Source organism: Culex quinquefasciatus, chromosome 2, assembly GCF_015732765.1.
Source record: "Culex quinquefasciatus strain JHB chromosome 2, VPISU_Cqui_1.0_pri_paternal, whole genome shotgun sequence".
Taxonomy (NCBI): domain Eukaryota; kingdom Metazoa; phylum Arthropoda; class Insecta; order Diptera; family Culicidae; genus Culex; species Culex quinquefasciatus.
Window position 1 is genome coordinate 86,861,646 of NC_051862.1, and position 21,497 is coordinate 86,883,142.

General features: G+C 39.6%; 1 protein-coding gene across 6 annotated transcripts in view; it reads right to left on the reverse strand.

The window, feature by feature from the left end:
- LOC6046545 overlaps positions 1-21,497 on the reverse strand; it is a 182,948-nt gene that overhangs the window by 108,859 nt on the left and 52,592 nt on the right. For all 6 annotated transcript variants that reach the window (XM_038251251.1, XM_038251253.1, XM_038251250.1 and 3 more), the window contains one exon: positions 9,598-9,716. In XM_038251251.1, coding sequence (XP_038107179.1) covers positions 9,598-9,716 — 119 coding nt within the window. The remainder of the gene's footprint in view (positions 1-9,597; positions 9,717-21,497) is intronic.

Sequence of the window (21,497 nt, forward strand, 5' to 3'; positions counted from 1 at the left end):
ATTTCAATGAAGAAAAATATATCGTCGCCATCGTGCTAACTTGTCGTACGTGCATTTTGGGCCAAATTGAGTTAAGAACGCCATTTTGTGCAGCTCACAATGCCTCACCTTTTGACCGTCACAGATCCCCAAAATTCGATTTCAATCCTGAGATATTCAACAAAAACCGAAAAAACTCCGTGCATTTTTGTCACTTTACATATAAAAGTAGTTTCAATCTTGTCGTGCTATCTTGTCACTCCATGAAAATTGATGTAAGTGCGACAAAAAGCCAAAGGGATTTCAGGCCAGGAAAGTCAGGATGCGTTTGTCGCACGTACAAGCTAGACTGCCGTAAACATTTGTAATTATAACTCGGGACACCAGCAACCAACTTCAACCAAACTTTGGGACAATGTACAGAATGGTCAGCCAAACAAAACGTGTTTGTTATTGTTTACATTTCGTGCTCTCGTTTTTGAATATTCAAGGTCAAACATTAAAACGCGTTTTTCTCGGAACGTCAAAATGGCGGGTGCGACAAGATAGCACGACGACGTCGATATCTTATCACTAAAATAAAAATGCTCAAAAAACGATTATTATTATCAAATTGTAAAATCGATTGTTATACCAGAGTTATACTATTTGAAATGAATTTTATAATAAAAAGAATAGATATTCTTTACAATCATCTTGACATCGATCAGTTTTGGGAGTGTTAAAATAATTTTATTGATTTAAAATAGTCTCATAAAAAAAAATTATTTAACGAATTGATAAATGACAAGCCAGTAGCCAGGGAGGTCTCCTCAGAAATTTTTGGAAGGCATATGGGAGAGAGGGAAGAAGAAGAAAAGAAGAAGAAATTTTCTTCTTCAAGACCCCCCCCCCCGAACCAAAATTCTAGGCATTCTGGCTACATTTCTTTTAAATGATCATAGCTGTTATAATGTATAAAGCCATAAAGCCATTTCAAATCTTATTTAAAGATTTTGACCTTCGCCCCTTTCAAAATTTCCTACAAAAAATCAGGAGGCTAAAGAATAAAATTTCCAAAAATGAAATTTATATTGAAAAAATATTCAATCGTTTGTTTAATATTTAGGATGATATTTATTCGTATTTTTAATCAAATAGAGCATTTCCAAGCTTTTGAAAAGTTTTAAATTTGAGGATCCCACATAAATAAAAAAACTGAGACAACACTTTAGAAAAACCACTATTTTCATCATTATTTTGAATTTTTTTGAGAGTAACATAACTGTAACAATGTATTTAGCATTATGTGATTTTTTCCCTTGAAAAAATAGGCTTGAATTTTGAAATGTAGTTTTGAGAAAAAAATTAGATGCAGAATTAAATTTGCAATCGAATCAACATCGTTTTTTTACAAAGAGTGCCATTTTCAATTTATAGCTTAATATTTCATGAAGGAAAAGAATCCGTGCACGATTCTTTTTAAATTGCTAAAAAACTTCATGTGATTTTAATTTTGAGTTTTTCAAAAAATAATAACAAAGAAAATGATTGGGGGGTCAAGAAAAAATTAATTATTCGCTCTACAGCATTGCCTTGGCGTTCTCGATTGCGAGATTCCTACTCGAAACTAGGTGTCCAAAGGCTTGATTGTTGAGGCAATTGCAAACCTCTTTTTACACCTTAGCTTCCATCCACCCCGGGGTTCGAACTGACGACCTTTGAATTGTGAGTCCAACTGCCTACCAGCGACTCCACCGAGGCAGGACCCAGGAAGACGACTCCTACACCTGGATTAAGCTAACGACCTAACCCTCTAGGTTAGACCGGGGCCAACATTTACTTCCCCGTCCGACGGAAGGCGTGATCAGACAAATCTCGTCTCGAAAAATGCCACCGGGACCGTCTGGGATCGAAACCAGGCCGACTGGGTGAGAGGCAATCACGCTTACCCCTACACCACGGTCCCAGCTGTAGCATTGAGGGGTCGGTTAACAAATAAACATTATTTTTTGAGCATTCATGAAATTTCATGTCATAATCAAAGGGTTTACTTTGGAAATATTTTTGAGATATTCCCAGCCAGCAATGCTTAATTAATTAATTGTAATGCTTAGAAAATTAGCTATAAATTTTCTAAGCGACATAAAGGGTCCACTACACGCAAACAGCTTTTGCTCAGACTTTTTGCCTTCCTCACCTCACTGAGGCAAGGCTATAAAATCACTCGAAAAATGAACTTCTTAAATACACCTCCTAGATATACCTTCACGTATACCTATCGACTCAGAATCAAATTCTGAACAAATGTCTGTGGGGATGTGTGTAGACATGATTTTTTTTCCACACGATTATCTCAGAACTGACTGAACCGATTTTGGCCGGATCCGCCTTGTTCTGTTCGTTTTGGGGTCCCCTAAGACCCTATTCAATTTTATTTTGTTTAGTAAAGTATTTAAAAAGTTATGCCAAGAATTTTTTTGTAGATACAAAAAGGGTGATTTTTTGCATAACCTCAAAAGATCTTTTTGTTTACGTGCGAGAGTCGCGCAAGATGCGAAACGCCCGGTTGCCATATTGCTTCAAATGAGAGTCTGCATGTTTTCTGGAAAAGTCTGTATCAGGTATATATTTTTTTTCATAAACTTATTTTCATTATTACTTTGTTGATGTGAGGAAGGCACCACCGCCCTAATGGTGGATTAAGAACCGTTTTAATATGAAAATTGTCATATCTCTGAATAGAAAACAGTTAGAGTCCCACTTTTTGTATTAGGTTCTATAGAAATGTTATGCAAGGTTAACTGATTTGATTGTTTCAAAAATTTTTCGTTGTTTTTCGTTGTTTTTAAAATTTTGAAGTTGCTAAAATTTACTTGATGTTTTGTCTTACACATCCGCACTACCGATCTTTAGATTAGATTAGAAAATTTGTTTATGAATCAACAGTTTGAAGTCAACAGACTGAAGTCTAGAATTTTAGTCACAAAATTTGAGGTTGATTTTTGAACTTTACTCATGTTAATCATCTTGATGAAAGAACAGCATTTATTTCCATCGGGCATATAATATTGGCTTGTTGGCAACACGTTGCCGTTTGTAAAAAAAAAAACACGTTGCCGTTCAGTTACAGCTTATCAAAGGTATTTTCAAAGGATAAAGAGTTATAAACAGCTCAGTATGAAGTTAGAAAACAACTTACCATTAAAATTTTTGCAATATAATGTGTTTGAATAGTGAGAAACTGCAAGATGGACCGAATAGGACCGAATCCTGCACCTGCCAAATTGACGAAAATTTACCCCAGTTATTATAGACATAACATACTTTATCAAACAAAAAAATATTTTAAATACAGAATAGTAATGAAACATAATCACCCTAATTGCTTTCAATACTGCAAGAAAAAAAAAACATCCTGCAGACAAGAAAGAATACCTTTATCATTGGCCAGGTGAAAACAGAGAAGGATAGTTTAACAGTTTGGCTGATGCACTTTTCCCTCAGGGATGGTTGAAGGAAGCGAAAAAAAAGCTGGCTGAAATGGGAACTAAACGCTGCAGTCAAAAGATGCGGATTGCGTGCCAAGCGGAAATAGTTCACAAAAAACGCTCTTGTTTCTAGTCATGATACTTGTTTCTGCCGTTTGAAGCTGGAATGTTGAAGGATTAAATCACCTTTTAAACATTTTTTGCTACTTTTTTGTAGGGTTTTTTTTACATATTTTGTTCCTTCAATAAAAAAAATGATGTGAAAACAAAAAAAGAAAAATCGAATAATTTTGTTGCTTTTTAATCCATTTCAGGATCAAACCAAGCTTATCCTCCTGGTTTTAAAAAGTCGACCCGGGGTCGGAACCGACAACAAAGTGAAAAATAACAATCCCAACCAGCAGCGGAGAACAAACTTGGTTTGGCTTTCGGATATCACCAGCGAAAAAGCAAAACAGATCCTCCTAGCGTGGGGAGAGGGACACTCTCGGCTGGTGCCGAAAGGATCAGAGAAAAGTTTTAATTATCGTCCCAAATTAATTACCAACAGGATCCTTTCATTACCCTTTCCTCTCCTACCCCTCTTCTCAGGAACCTGCTGGATTTTCCAGTTTAAATTTGGCTTTAGCCAAGGCCACATCGTCAACCTCATTTAGCGTCAGAGTTCCCTTCAGGAGGAGTTTTGTCCACCGGGGACAAATTAGTGTTGTTCCAGGACTTGCTGTCGACCGCGTCATATTTCACTATTTTGTAAACGCGGGATGCGAATTTAATTGATGTACGCTTTGATTGCTGTGGCGTCACCCTGATATAATTCCTGTGGTAGAAATGGTTTTATGTAATAGGAGATTTAAGATTTAGCATTTTCTAATTTGTGATTTGGAATATTTTACTTAAAGTTTTGGTAAAGTTCCGCAAAATTATGTTTCAAAATAAGTCAATAAAATTCAACAAATTATTTGAAATTTTCCACAAACTCATTGAATTCCCTCTTCTCCCACAACAAATCACACTAACCCACTTTGTGGGTGACGACCCAAATCAAAGGGCTCGTTCCGACAAAACCACCGGCGACAAATTGCACTTGTCTTGATCGGCCTTTTATTTCATTAACTAAACCATCACAAGTGTCCGACGGGGAGAAAAAGAGAAGAGAACTGGGTCAGTCCAGCCATTCAGCACGATTGTGACAGGACCGGACATCAATCCGGGGGTGGACTCTGGTTTTGGCCTCAACGAGTAAGGGTCGGCCTGCTGCTGCTGCTGCTGCTGACCTCAACAACAAACGACGGGATTCGAAGAACCGCAGAAGGGAGATACTGTCGGACGGACTGTCTCTATATTTAGACTGGGAGCGAACGGTGCGGCCAACTCAAAAAGGGTACATCAATCAGAGCAGGAACTGGGAAGAACAGCTGGTGGGGCAGAGGGGGTAAAATAGTCACTAAAGCTTATCATTTTGAAAAGTTCGAAATGTTCTGTTAATGTCAGGAGGTCAGAACTTGTTATTAAAACACCCAAATTAGCTGTTATAATAACACAAAATAGCAACAGAGAATCAAAAAAATCATTCATTCTGTTATCAAACATTATTACAAGAAAATCCGATAACTTAGAAGAGCAATTCTCTACGAAATCGGTCTTTTTTCTTCAATTTTAATTTTCATATTTTTTAATCCGGCTGAAACTTTTTTGGTGCCTTCGGTATGCCCAAAGAAGCCATTTTGCATCATTAGTTTGTCCATATAATTTTCCATACAAATTTGGCAGCTGTCCATAAAAAAATGATATGCGAAAATTCAAAAATCTGTATCTTTTGAAGGAATTTTTTGATCGATTTGGTGTCTTTGGCTAAGTTGTAGGTATGGATAGGGACTACACTGAAAAAAAATGATACACGGTAAAAAAAATTTGGTGATTTTTAATTTAACTTTTTGTTACTTGATTTGCAAAAAAACACTATTTTTAATTTTTTTATTTTTTGATATGTTTTAGAGGACATAAAATGCCAACTTTTCAGAAATTTCCAGAATGGGCAAAAAATCTTTGACCGAGTTATGACTTTTTGAATCAATACAGATTTTTTCAAAAAATCGAAAAATTGGTCGCAAAAATTTTTCAACTTCATTTTTCGATGTAAAATCGAATTTGCAATCAAAAAGTACTTTAATAATTTTTTCATAAAAAGCACCGTTTCCAAGTTATAACCATTTTTAGGTAACTTTTTTGAAAATAGTCGCAGTTTTTCATTTTTTTAAAAAGAGTGCCCATGTTTGCCCACTATTGAAAAAAATATTTTTGAAAAGCTGAGAAAATATTTTGCTTTTTCGGACTTTGTTGATACGACCCTTAGTTGCTGAGATATAGCCATGCAAAGGTTAAAAAACAGAAAAATTGATGTTTTCTAAGTCTCACCCAAACAACCCACCATTTTCTAATGTCGATATCTCAGCAACTATAGGTCCGATTTACAATGTTAAAACATGAAACATTCGTAAAATTTTCCGATCTTTTCGAAAAAAATATTTTCAAAAATTTAAAATCAAGACTAACATTTCAATCGGGCCAAACATTCAATATTACGCCCATCAACTTCAAATCTTAAACTATTCAGAGTGTGGTAACATTACATCTAAAAAGGGGTACATCTTTTATGTTAGAAAAAAGGTATAATTTTACCTCTAATAATGTGTAAATTTACATCTCTAGCTTACTAAGTCCTACTAAGTCCGCGTCCCAACCCGCACGGCTAACTCGCCGCTGTGAAAACTGGACGATCACGCTACAACCACGTTTTGCCTTCCTCACCTCACTGAGGCAAGGCTATAAAATCACTCGAAAATTGAACTTCCCAAATATACCTTCTAGATATACCTTCACGCAAGGGTCCTGATTTTCGGTTCAATGAGCAGAAACCACTCACTCATCGCCTATCCATTCGGCACCTATTCCAACCCGCTAGCATTCATGAGCGAATGAGACTCGCAACCATCCAGCGAGTGGCCCGAACTGTTCACTCAGCGAACAAATACATCGTGAAAATATTTTCCTACTCCGCCGCTCGACGACACTCACACACTAACATGCTCAGCGAAGAGCCATTCTCACAAAATGCCAGCGTGGCAGTCTTTTTGTCTTCACGCCCTCAGCTTGCCATCAATTCGATTTTTTCTTTGTGGAAGTGTCTTTGAATGGTGTCAATAATGTTATGAAATCAAAACAAATGCACAATTTAATTGATAACATTGATTTTAGGCAACCCAAATCAATGAGTATAACGCAGCGCATCAGAGAAAAAATGTTTTCAGTTCAGAGTGATCGTTGACGTTCGGCCTGCCTGAGCCGTTCGGAGACTGAGCCGATCAGAGAGAGAAGGAGAGTAGAAGAGAGAGTGTTCGGGAGCGAATGGTGTGAAAGTGACAAACGGTAGGAATTCATCAGAGCAGTATCGCGTCGCCTGCTATTTGTGCTCGCGAATGGAGTGGTTGATTTTGAGCAATCAGGACCCTTGCCTTCACGTATACAAATCGACTCAGAATCAAATTCTGAGCAAATGTCTGTGGGGATGTGTGTAAACATGGTTTATTTTTTCACATGATTTTCTCAGAACTGGCCGGGTCAGCCCAATTCGATTCGTTTTGGGGTCCCATTAGACCCTATTAAAATTTATTCTGTTTAGTAAAGTATTTAAAAAGTTAAGCTAAGAAAAAGATGTTTGTATCTACAAAAAAGGGTGATTTTTTGCATAACCTCAAATGCCCGGGTCTTTTTGTTTACGTGCGAGAGTTGCGCCAGATGCGAAACGCCCGGTTGCCACATTGCTTCAAATGAGAGTTTGTTTGTTTTCTGGAAAAGTCTGTATCAGGTATATATTTTTTCATAAACTTATTTTTTTAACTTTGTTAATGTAAGGAAGTCACCAACCATTGGAATGGATTAAGAATTTGAGAAAGAAATTGATTTTGGTTTTGGTTTTGGTTTTGTTTTTGGTTTTGGTTTTGGTTTTTATTTATTTGTAGTAGGCAGTGTTCATCGTTCAAATGGAAATGAAAACCAGACATTTTGGAGAAAGTCACTTGTTAATATACGATTCATCTCATTTTTTTTAAAAATTCTTCAGAAAACAATTCTCTACAATGTGATTGATTCGAAAATTATTTGAAATGTTCTAGTGTCATATAGCAGAGGATTAAAATAATAGTTTTGGAGCCTTTTAGGTAATACATAGCTTTTTAATTAAGTTTAGCATTGTTTTATGCTCGAATTTTTATCCAGTATATTGATGACAAATTGTACAAAGAAATGATTTTTTTTTTCATTTGTATTGAGGTTTCAAGCTGGGTTTCGGGGCTTGGAAACTTTTTATCAGAGGTCAAATTTTTGTCAAAAATGTTATTTAGAGTTTCTTTAGGCATACTCATAAGAAATTTGATGGATATAAACATGGACCCAAAAAAAAAAAATCTTTAAAAAATAGTTTTAGACAACCAAGACATATTTTGTCGGACCCCGCAAAATGTCCCAAAACAAACCTTTATTCCATGGTTCCAAATATCATAATTTTTCACTTAATGTTCTCAAAAAATACACCGTGCGCATAGTCTTTCGATTTTTTAAACAAGTTTTAAAATATGAAAAACAAGCCTTTTGGAGGTCGCACATTTGATTTTCATGTAAACTTTGGCAAATATGGGTATTTACCGAGAAAAGATTATCATTATGAAGCCCACTCTATCAAAATAAAACAAAATAAAAAATATCGAAATTTTGGAAGATATTTCGGAAATATTTTGCCCTTCGTGTCCTATGACTATGCTAACTATGCTGACCACTGAACCTCCAGCTGCTCGACCCTCGAACGATTCTAGTGAAAAGTATGCAAATTCTAGTGATTTGTCATCTGGCTGTCTGCTTGCTACTACCAATGCTGCATCTGCCCCACAAAGTGAATATCGAACAATTTGGCAAGACCCCGGCCAATAGCGCCGAGATTTCCGAGTTTCTGCTGCGAATATTAATTTTCCTAGGATAATATATTCGTGTGGCCTGTGGGTGCCCCTCAAGGAGAAAGGGAAAACCGTTCATCTTTCGTTCGGAAACCCCCGCAGGAATGATTGAGGATTTAACAAGTTTTCTTGGGAGACTTTCGTTTTTTTTGCTGCTTGCAAATTTGAACCCAAACCCGAGTAGCATCCGGGCTTGGATTGGAAATAAATATCGACGGAGGATACAAATTGATGTTATGTAATTTCGAGCGAATCGTTTTATGGAAATGGATTTTCCTGCTCCAAACCTGGCCACCACCTCATTTCCTTAAATTTCCCCTCACTTTTCACCGCACCAACGCACCAACAACGTTAGGAAAGTCGTAAATTGAATCTTGAGATTGAATAAATTTCGCACTGATTGCAAAGTTATGTAGTACCAGGTGGCTCTAGTGGGGCGTGTTTATGCAGATATTTGATGGGCAGTTCTCGAGAAGAAATTGTTCATTATTTTTGAAAATGTATGCTAAAGTTGGACCAAAGAAGGGAGAATGCCAATCTGATTTGAATTGTTTAAAAAACGTTACAACAAATAAATAAAAGAGATTTCACTATGAACATTAAAATTAAATAATCTAAATGCTAGAGAGTGATTCTAAGACAACTGCTGAGGACCATCATTGCTGTCTCTGAAAATAAATGCCATGAAGTCACCTTCTTGGTTACCCAACATCCGGAAGAACAATCATTTTTATTTCCGGTTTTATGAGGCAGGTTCCAAGCAGAACTTCCAGCAGGGAGTTTGGGAGAAAGTTCAAACAGTCACGTAACTGTGACAAGGCGTCAAACGGAACACCAAAATCAGCTCTTCCATTCACGAGAAGATTCTAAACGAAAATGTTAAGGTGAGTCAACCTAACCTCGAACCAAACGCTGCTAAAATTAGGCCAAAATCAGTCGTTTTCGCAGAAGCGCTGCAGAAAGACGCCTCCAAAAAGAGTGCCAAAGTCACGTCCAGCCAACTTCCTTCCCGGGCTGTGATCTTCTGCGCGGGGGGAAATTACGTTTGTGGATTGGGCCTACGTGAGAATGAGGCCTGCCGAAGACTTGTCGAAATTCGCGCTCGAGTTTGATTGCCCCTGTGGTAAAAAAATAAAACTCACTTTCTAGAACCGGCCACCTCCTCGACGATGCATCGGTTCCGTCGCCACCGGCACGGCGAGATGGTCCAGTAGCTGGATGCGGCACTGCGGGCCCAGCCCTCCTCCGGGTACAGCAGGACCTGGAAGTGGAAAGAAAAGGGGTTTGTAAGTGGCTTTTATTGCTATTGTTATATTTTTTAAAATTTTCAACTGAATTTTATATTTTAGTGTTTATTTCTCATGCAAATATATATGATGATAAAATTTGTTTAAAAAAGCTTTCAAAACTTTGCTTTGCGACTACACTTTTGCTACTAAGCAATTCGCAGTGATTTTGAAAAAGTTTTTTTACCTGTAACATTGTGAGTACCTTCTCTATCTAAAGCAGACATTTTGCATCATAAATTCGTTCACACAATTTTCGCTCTACAATTTTCGCAGCTGAGAATGGATTTTCTGATGACTGTTTGTTTTATATGACCAAAACTTATATGACCAAACATTCATTCAGTGTAGTATTTTTTGCCTTCCTCACTGAGATAAGGCTATAATCTTGCTCGAAAAAATGAGCTTTTCAAAAGAAGTTTGTAGATCCACCTTCATGTGTACATATCGACTCAGAATCGAAAAGTGAACAAATGTCTGTGTGTATGTGTATGTATGTGACCAACAAACTAGCTCATGTTTCTCGGCACTGGCTGAACCGATTTGAACCGAACCTGCATTCGACATGGTTTAGGGTCCCATAGATCGAGTTTTATACAGATTGATGTTTCGGTTAGTAGTTCAAAAGTTATGCAAAAAATGTGTTTTCGCATATTTCTGAATGGCCACAAATTGATTCAAATACCATCAAATTACACATCGTTGGTAAGTGAAAGACCCTTCCAATAAGTCCAGAACATTGAAGATCTGGCAATCCTGTCTCATGTTATGACCACGTAAGTGATATTTATGTACTTTTAAAGGCCGGGTCTCACTTAAAAGTAACTAAACTATGTCCGGATCTATCATCCGATCCATTGTTGGTTAGGTAATCGAAAAACCTTTCAAACGAGTCCAAAACAATAAAGAGTTTGATTTGCGATGCCTTTCCGTCGGGTCGTGTTTTTTTCGCGTTCGTCGTCGGTGTGCAATAACAACAAAACCTTATCATACCATTTCAGCTCGATAAACATCGTAACTCGTCGTTCGCTTCGTTAATCAGTACCCCACTAAACATTAATCATGTAAAACTCGTAAAAACATCTCAATTAAAAAGTCAGACTGTTAAATCCTTCATCATTTAATTACAAATAATTTTGGTTCTATCTTTCCACAGCCGGCTGTCTAAGATAAAACCATTTCAATTATAAGTTAACAGCCGATAAACGGGAAATGTCTCATCCGCAGCATCCGATTGCTTACCTTGAGAATAAAACATAATACCTTTCAAAAAACACTATGATTTTGGGTCGCATCATCATCTTCTATGATGAATCCTGACCAAACACCCTATCCTACTAACAAATTTTCAGGTTCCTGGCGCTTGTGGGGTGTAAGCACAGAGTAAATCAGCTGCCTTAGTAGCAACCTGCGCTAACTAACATTCCCGTCCCTTAAAATCGAGATCTACAAACTGACATGGCGGGCGCCGTTGGTGGCCAATGACTGTTACCTATTCGCAACTGATCTGGCTTTAGCAATCATGGTGTTTTATCTTTTCAGCGCATTCATACATGCTGTTGATAAGGGAAACACCACTAGATCGTCGAAGCATATAATCAGTAGTGCTGAAAGGATATTACGGTTCTGTTCAGTAACGGAGGGGCAACCATGGGTGATCTCTCATGCTCATGCTCATGCTCGAACGAGTCCAAAACAATAAAGTATTGGCAACCCTGTCTCAAGTCATGGCCACTTAAGTGATATTTATGCACTTTTTTAAAGCTAGATCTCCCTTATTTGTTTGTAAACAATTTCCGGATCCATCAACCAACCGAAAGGTACTTTACAGACTTTTTGATAATCCGCGAGAATCCGCAAGAAAGTGCTAGAAGATTCTGGAATTCATTGAAAAAAGTGTCGCGTCGTGGCCTCGGAAGTTGGGCCATTAGTAGTGTGGTGTTCGTGGGGGAGATCGGTGGGCAAGTCACAATCCGCAAGAAAGTAGTGGAAGTTTCTTGAATTTATTGATAGAAGGCTTCGCGATGTCGTGTATATGTTGAATTTCTGTAGTTGAGCCGGTTGTTCGAGGTCCGGACTGGACAAATTCGTGGTGAAATTTGTTGCAAAGAAATCGTGCGCGAAGAATTTCATGAAATCGATTGAAACAGTTGAGTGTATCAGCACTATTTGAGGTTTACATGATAATGAATAATACGTTTCTTAAAATTTCATTTCGTTTTGAAAGCCCTTCCCATAGCATCGTTGCTCGGATGGCACGCCGACGGTAAGATGTAAAAAATTACGGGATTAAGTATATAAGTCCTTCCCAAAGCGTCGAAGATCGGAAGGCAACGATTATGTTTCATATCATCTATCAATAATGAATTGTTGATTGGAAGGCACACCGCCGGTCTAGTTCGTTTAAGTTATTGTTTTAGTTTCATTACAATCGCCCTAGTAACATTTTTAAACTTACAGGTTTTATCATAGTTCTGACAATATGGCCTACTTAAAACCTAAAATGTTACTAGGGCGGTTACGTGGTGTCCTGTTTTCTTTTCGTTTAAATTCGTTGATCGTAATATTTTATACCAACTGGCAGTTTTAGTATTAATTCATCAAACTATCGATTTTATGAAGAGTAAAGCGTCTTTTATTTACTATTTTTGAAATTTGCTCGCGTTATCTAAATTGTACAAACAGTAAAAATATACTGACAAGTCCAGCCCATAGCACTACTGCTCGGTTGGCACGCGTTCGATTAAAAAACTTTTAAATAATCAATTATTTATCTTTCCGCAGTCGGCTGCCTAAAATTTAAAATTTTCAACCGATAAACAAAATGCTCATGGTCACATTACTGCCACTCGTGAATCCTGACCTCATACCCATCTACTAACCCCCTCAAAACTCATGTGATACTGGTCGTGGCCGGCGCCGGTATTGATCAGCATGATAGGGGCCTTTGAGAAGTTGCGAATTGAGGAAAGATAGCACCCACTCATCTTCCACGGCTCGTGGATGTAACTTCTGGAGGTCCTGGTCAATAACGGAGTAGCAACTGCGGGTGGGCACCTATGCTTATGCTTATGCTTATAGCCACCGAAAGTTTGATTTTAGCGAAATATTTGCAGTTTTTCTATTTTTAAAAATAGTGACCATGACTGACTATTTCAATAAAATTTTTAATGAATAGTTCAAGAAATTTGCTATAAAATTGTCTAAGAGCATTGAAGATTGGACCTCCGGTTGCTGAGATACAGCCACTTTAAGGGAAAGAAACACGAAAATTGAAGTTTTCTAAATTTCACCAAAACAACCCACCATTTTCTAATGTCGATTCTCAGTAACTAATTGTCCGATTTTAAGTGTTAAAATATGAAACATTCGTGAAATTTTCCGATCATTTCGAACAAAATATTATGTAAATTTTTAAATCAAGACTAACATTTTTAATAGGCGTAATATTCAATGTTTGGCCCTTCGGTGGCTATATCTTGAAAACAGAGCCTGTTATCAAAAAGTCTGTAAGTACTTTTCGGTTGGAAATTCAATTTTACTTTAAAAAATTTCTTAATTTTTTTTGCATTAAATTTAGATTTTTTTCAAAAAACCATTATTTTTTCAAAAATTAATAACTCGGCGGCAGATTTTTGTGCATGTTTCTCTATGTCTCAAAAGTTGTGGATTTTTGTCCCCTAAAACATATCAAAAAATCTCGAAAATAAAAAAAATACATATTTTGGAAAATTGAGTTTTTGTGAAAAAAAGTAATTTTTTTTTCCTTGTACCTATTTCCTTCTCCATAGTCCTCAACAATACCTAGATCTTTGCCGAAGACACCAAACTGATCAAAAAATTTACTCAAAAGTTACAGCTGTTTGAATATGTACGTATTATTTTTGTATGGACAGCTGCCAAAATTGTATGGAGACTTGTATGGGTGAACCAATGTCACAAAATAGATAACGTGGTCATAGAGAAGGCCTCCACATAGTTTGAGCCAAATCAAAAGATACAAAAAATAAAAATGGTCGAAATCGGCCGATTTTGTAGAGAGTTGCTCACAATACTTTTATCGGGAAAGTTTTAGAGAATTTTCTCAATTTTAACACTGTTGTGTGGTCATATTTTGGATTTCTGTGTAAAATTATCATTTAAACCAAAAATATGGCAGGCAGAATCCAAAGGTCGTCAGTTCGAATCCCGGGGTGGATGGAAGCTAAGGTTTAAAAAGAGGTTTGCAATTGCATCAACAATTAAATCATCGGACATCTAGTTTCGAGGAGAAATCTCGCAATCGAGAACGCCAAGGCAATGCTGTAGAGCGAATAATTTATTTTTATTTTATTAAACATTGTTCAGAATTGAGGAACAAAAATTTTACCATATTTGCAAAGGACCATCTAACAAAAAAAAACTTTTTTACTATTATTAATAATTTTATTAAATAAGCTGGCACCACTTCTTTTCACGAAGGCGAAAATCCATTTGTAGACCGAAACTCGCTCGCAGTAACTCAATCTACACAATTGCTTATAAAAAAGAAACAAATATAACAATCGCTGTTGGCTCAACGTTTCCACCCTTCTACTTTATAACCTTCTCACTCTCTCTCTCTACACATTTCGAGGAAAAGCTCTAAAGTGGCTCAATATTCGGCAAAGTGAAGAATAAACCGCTCACGATTTTGCATTTTCCAGCTTCCTAGAGAGCATCACTTTTTTGGAAGAACAAGAAGAAACTGCTGCGTTCTTCCTCTTCTTTTTCCATCGAGACAGGAGTTGAGATAATAAAGAAAAACTCGATGCCATCAATTTCTCGAAGGAGTATCAATTTTTGATTGCTTTGCTAATAAAATATTCAACGCAATCAAGCATTTTGCTTCGGTTTTGCCCCCCTCCTCCGAGCACTGAGATGATTCCTTTTTTCCCTGTCTGTGTCAAAGGGGGGAAAAGAAGGAAAAATATGTTACGCGCGTTGACAGCCGTCGTGTGAGCGGATGAAAATCACGAGTAAATATGAACGCAGACACGTCGAATGGTGTCAGAGAGCCGTTTGACTTAATGTCTCCGAGGAATGACACTTTGGCGAGGAAAAGTCAATACGAAAGCTTTTGCATGATTGAACAGAGAGTCGAGAGTGAGAAAGAAGTCTGCCTTTGGGCAGGGATTTTGGGGATATTGTTTTCCGAACATGAAATATTCGTCGAGTAGTGCAGTAGTGCGCGCTTGTTGTGCCTCGATACGGCTCCGCGAAAGTTTTCTCAAAACCACGGTTACTCGGTTTTATCGCGACCCAAAGTGATACTAATCAACGCGGGAAGGTGCCGGGAATCAGTGCAGTGAATTATATTTCCCCTGCGACCGGTGGCGGAGCAGAAAAAGTGAAGATTATTCTGCTACACAGCGGCGGCATCGTGGGAAGAAACAAAGGAAGCAAAACAAGTGATCGGTCGTGGCCTGGGCTAGTGTTTCGCTACGGGTGACGACACGCACACCATTAAAGGTCGATCGCGGTGTGTCGAGAGTGCAATTTTTTTGAGAAAAAAGTGGTAAAAGTTTTGAAATTGTTGAAAATTTAGAAAGTGATTTCGGTAGCGCAAAAGCACACAAGCACAAAGCAGTGTATTTATGTTTTGCTGCTACGTTCTCTTCCGGATATGAAGACCGTTAGGCTTCGAGACAAAAGCCCCCGTTACGGTATCGAGAGAAAACCGGAGCTAAGTCTCGGTAGCTCGTAGGCGACCTCGTCGCCCCGAGGCTAGGTAGCGCGGCCCTGATAAGGCTGCCTACCGAAAAAGAGGATCGCGAATGGCAAGAAGATTGGAAATCCGGAGCAAACGGCAGAAGCCAATTAAAAGCAGATCACCGATTGGCGACTCGGTTCTTGGAACTGCAGATCCCTGAACTTTTTGGGTTTCCAGTTCGCATTGGCGAATGAGTTGCAACCTCGCAACTTCGATGTTGTGGCACTGCAGGAGGTGTGCTTGGAGGAGGAGCAGGTGCTCGACTGGCCAGGTCGGCAGACCGATTCCCGTTTTTTTCTGAGCGGCGGCAAGGACAAGAAGCTGGGTACCGGCTTTATTGTGCGGGGCAAGATGCAGGATCGCGTGTTCGGCTTCACGGCGATCAGCGAGCGGATGTGCAAGTTGAGGATAAGAGGCCGTTTCTTCAACTACAGCATAATCAACGTGCACTGCCCCCACGAGGAAAAGTCCGATGATGAAAAGGAAGCATTCTACGCGACGCTGGAGGAGGTGTATGACGGCTGTCCGCGGCAGGATGTGAAAGTCATCATTGGGGATATGAACGCTCGGTTTGGGAGGGAGGAAATGTATCGGCCGACAATAGGCCCAGAAAGCCTGCACTCGGTCACGAACGACAACGGCCAACGCTGCATTGACTTTGCAGCCTCCCGAGGAATGGTGGTCAGGAGCACCTACTTCCCTCGCAAGGACATCCACAAAGCCACCTGGACATCACCTGACCAACGGACGAAAACGCAAATCGACCACGTCCTGATCGACGGCCGATTCTTCTCGGACGTAACGCACGTGCGCACCTTTCGCGGTGCGAATATTGACTCGGACCACTACTTAGTTGGAGTTGACATGCGCTCAAAGCTGTCGACGGTGTTTAACCAACGCCGGAGCCGGCGGGCCCTCCGTTCAACACCGCGTGTCTTCAGAACGGAGAAGTGGCCCACAGGTACGCGCAGCAGCTGGAAGCGAATCTGCCAGGTGAGGAGGAACTTGGCGCAGCCTCGCTCGAAGATGGTTGGAGTCGCATACGCTCAGCCATCGGCAGTGCAGCGGAAGCCACACTGGGTAGTGCGATCCGAGTCAGCCGAAACGATTGGTACGACGACGAGTGCCAACGGATTACCGCCGAGAAGAAGGCAGCTTACGACAGGAAGCTGCACAAGGCGACGAGAGGGAACGTGGAACGATACAGGCAGGCTCGGAATCGGCAGGTCGCGGTCTTCAAGCTCAAAAAGCGCCAGCAGAAGACCGGGATTGCGCAGAAATGGAGCAGCTATTCCGAGCTAACGAGTCGCGGAAGTTTTACGAGAAGGTGAACCGGTCCCGCAAAGGCTTCGTGCTGCGAGCCGATGTATGCAGGGACAACGAGGGAACTTGATCGTGAACAAAAGCGAGGTGTTGGACAGGTGGAAGCAGTACTTCAACGAGCACCTTAACGGCGATGAAGCGGACGGAGACGGCGTTGGAGTCAACCTTGGAGCGCCCGCAGCTGATGAACAGTTCCCGGCGCCTGATCTAGAAACGGTGAAGAGGGAGATCAGGAAGCTGAAGAACAACAGAGCTGCCGGCAAGGATCACCCGGTGAGCTCTTCAAATATGGAGGAGAGAAACTGGCGAGGGCGCTTCACTGTGTGATCTCCAAGATCTGGGAGGAGGAGAAGCTACCGGAGGAGTGGATGGATGGTGTCGTGTGCCCCATCTACAAAAAGGGTGATAAGCTGGACTGCGGCAACTACCGCGGCATCACGCTTATCAACGCGGCCTACAAAATCCTCTCCCAGATCCTCTGCCGTCAGCTGTCACCACATGCAAGGAGGTTCGTGGGGCCCTACCAAGCGGGCTTCACTGGCGCGCGCGCCACCACGGACCAAATATTTTGTCTCCGACAGATCCTCGAGAAATGTCGTGAGTACAACGTGCCCACACATCACATCTTTATCGACTTCAAGGCGGCCTATGATACAGTCGACCGCGAGCAGCTATGGCAGATTATGCACGAGAACGGGTTTCCGCCTAAACTGACTCGACTGATCAAGGCTACCTTGGATGGTGTGATGTGTCACGTGCGTGTTTCGGGGGGATTTAGCGGAACCCTTTGGATCACGCCGAGGGCTGCGGCAAGGTGATGGCCTATCCTGTGCGCTGTTTAACATCGTCCTTGAGGGCATTATTCGAAGGGCGGGCATTGACACGAGTGGCACGATCATGAACAGGTCCTACCAGCTGCTTGCTTTTGCCGATGACATCGACATTGTGGCAAGAAACCTGGAGACGGTGAAGGATGTCTACACCCGACTGAAGGTACAAGCAAGGCGTGTAGGACTTGGCATGAATACGACGAAGACGAAGTACATGAGAGGAAGGGGTTCGAAGGACGTTGGCCCCCCCATGTCTCACCCCTCTAGCTGTGGATGATGATGAGTTGGAGGAGGTGAGCGAGTTCGTGTACTTGGGATCGCTGGTAACCGCCGACAACGACACCAGCAAAGAGATCCGGACTCGTATTTTTGCCGGGAATCGTGCGTACTTCGGATTACGGAAGACTCTCATATCAGATCGAGTGCAACGCCGCACGAAGCTGACGATGTACAAAACACTGATTAGACCGGTAGTCCTCTATGGCCACGAGACCTGGACGATGCGGCAGGAGGACGAACGAGCCCTTGGAGTTTTCGAACGGAAGGTGCTACGAACGATCTACGGTGGAGTGCAGGTGTCTGACGGAGTGTGGCGAAGACGCATGAACCACGAACTGCACGCGTTTCTTGAAGAACCGACCATCGCCACCCAGGCGAAGATCGGGAGGCTCAGGTGGGCCGGCCATGTCGCCCGAATGGACGAGAGCCAGCCTGTCAGACTGCTTTTGACCGCGCTGAACCAGCTGGCGGAACAGGCAGAAGAGCAGGAAACCGCGTGCACGGTGGGGAGATCAAGTGAATGGTGATATCCGGAAGATCTGTAACCTGGGAAATTGGAGAGTAGCAGCTCAAGATCGAGAAAGATGGAAGCGTCTTCTTGCTACAGCACGCGTACCTGGTGCGCTATGCTGATTGGTATGTACATGAATTGGAAGCACACTGATTTGTATTATTCAATTTTTTTAATGTTCTAGAAGTTTAGAAAAAAAAAAAATTATTTTGTATAAAGCTAAGTTGGTCTACATTTTCACCTGTAATTTCGATGCTAGCTTTTCAAATATCTCTATGTGAAAAAAGTGTTACTGAGTTGGCATCGCAATTTGAAAAGCCAATAACTAACTATTACAGCAGGAACTCCGATTAAAAAATTTCATGCAGAAGAATGCACATCATCTTTGTGAAAAAAAAAAAATATTATAGTAACAATATAGTTTAATGTTTCTACAGAAAAAATGCATCTGTCAGGATTCAAACTCAACAGTCACAGAGAAGACTGGCGCCTTAGCCCGCACGGCTATCAGACCGAGGAAGAATTGTCAGGATAAAAGCCTATGTGAGCTTGACATTTTGGTCAAGTAGGTTTCCCATACTGATGGGCTACATATTGCTGGGTGTAATATTACATGTAATTTCCACACCATTTGCTTTACTTATTATTTTTTTATTTTTTGATGTGTATGTATTGTTAACTTTGGCATTATAATTAACATGACGGTAAGTCAACTGGGTACACTTTCGAACTCGACCTTCACCGATTTGGACCAAACTTGGAGGGATCGTTCATCTATCGATAGTTATCAGAAATTTCAAGTTTGGGGCCGATTGGACCATCCCTCCATTGTTGGCACCGCCCTCTTTTTGACGAAAACTTTTTAAAGTTAAGTTAAGTAATTCAAAAGTTATGCTAAAAAAACGAATTAAACAAAAGTTCGGAAGATTATAAAAAGGGTGGTTTTTGTAAGAAACCTCGTCATGTTATACATTTTTAGAAAGGTATTCAAAAGACCTTTCAAACGAGTTCAATAGATTGCGGATCTGACAACCCTATCAAAAGTTATAAGCACTTGAGTGTTTTTTATGAACTTTTTGGAGGCCGGATCTCAGATATTTTGACAAAAACGTTGTCCGGATCTATCATGCGACCTGTCGTTGGATAGGGAATCAAAAGACCTTTCCAACGAGTTCAATAGATTGCTGATCTGACAACCCTATCAAAAGTTATAAGCACTTAAGTGTTATTTATGAACTTTGAGGAGGCCGGATCTCAGATATTACCTAGCATTACACTCAACATATGAGGAAGGCACCAACCACCTAATGGTGGATTAAGTAACGTTTTTTTTACAAAAACTCAATTTCCCAAAATACGTATTTTATGATTTTCGAAATTTTTTTATATGTTTTAGGGGACAAAACCCCGCAACTTTTGAGCTATAGAGAAACATGGTCAAAAAGTTTGCCGCCCAGTTGCAATTTTTGGAAAAATAGTGATTTTTGGACAAAAACGAAATTTCATGCAAAAACAAATTTGACATAATTTTTTAATGTAAAATTGAATATATTTTTTTCGAAAAGAGCCGAGGTCGAATCTTTAATGTCTCTTAGACAATTTTATAGCAAATTTTCAGAACTTAAAAAAGAATACTTTTAGAAATGGTCAAATATTTTGCTAAAATCAAACTTTCGGTGGCTATATATTGAAAACAGTGCCTTTTATCAAAAAATCTGTAAAATACTTTTCGATTGCAATTTTACATAAATAAATTACGTCAAATTTGTTTTTGCATAAAATTTTGTTTTTTTTTCCAAAAATCAATATTTAAAAAAAAAATCATTACTCGGTGGCAGATTTTTAGACCATGTTACTCAATGGCTCAAAAGTTGCGGGTTTTTGTCCCCTAAAACATTAAAAAAAATCTCGAAAATAAAAAAAATACGTACTTTTTGAAATTGAGTTTTTGTGAAAAATATGTTAATTAAAGCATTGGCAATTTTTTTTTCCGTGTACCTATTTTTTCGCAATAGTCCTCAACAATATCTACAACTTTGCCCAAGACACCAAATTGATCAGAAAATTCATTCAAAAATTACAGCTGTTTTAATATGTACGTATCATTTTTGTATGGACAGCTGTCAAAATTGTATGGAGACTTGTATGGGTGAACCAATGATACAAAATAGCTTATTTGGTCATAGAGAAGGCCCCCAGAAAGTTTGAGCCAAATGAAAAAATACAAAAAAATAAAAATGGTCGAAATCGGCCGATTTCGTAGAGAGTTGCTCTGTTTTAAATCACAAACGGCAAATAAACAATATTGGAAGGGATTTGAGGGTTGATATATTATGTCTTATGAACTCCAGAAAATCCAGAAAATAGTCTTCTGGTCTTATAATTGAAAAGTTGTGAGCAAAAGAAAGATTTTTTGAAAATCGACATAAAAGAGGGCGGTGCCAAAAATAGAGAGGCGGCACCAAACATGGGATTTCTGTTAACTATCGATACATGAACGTTTCCTCCAAGTTTGGTTCAAAACGGTGATAATCGTTAAATGTTTACTCAGTTGACTTAGAATGACCCATAGAATAATTTTCGTTTAGATTTTCCCAAGGATTTTTCCTAGTTAGCATAGCATTTTGTCGTTGTAGTGCTATCTTGTCGCACGTGCATTTTAGACTAAATTGAGTTGGGAAAGCCATTTTGTGAAGCTCTCAAAGCCTCACCTCTTGATCGTCACAGATCCCCAAAATTCGAATTCAATCCTAAAATATTCAATAAAAACTGAAAAAACTCCGTGCATTTTTGTCAATTTTTATATGAAAGAAGTTTCAATTTTGTGAATTTCTATAAGTACCGTAAACCGGGGTGACATTGATAGGATTTCAATTTGTTTTTGGAATATTTTCCAACAGTTATGGTTTTTCTCAAGATTATTATTTTTAAGAGCGAGTCCACGAACAGGGCATACCCCTTTGTATGGGACGTCGTTTGGACCTCACCAATCTGCCTGAAATTTTCAGGGGTTGTTTGTACATATAAAACTAGCATCTGGTCAAAATATGAGCACTCTAGGTCAACGGGAAGTGGGGCAAAT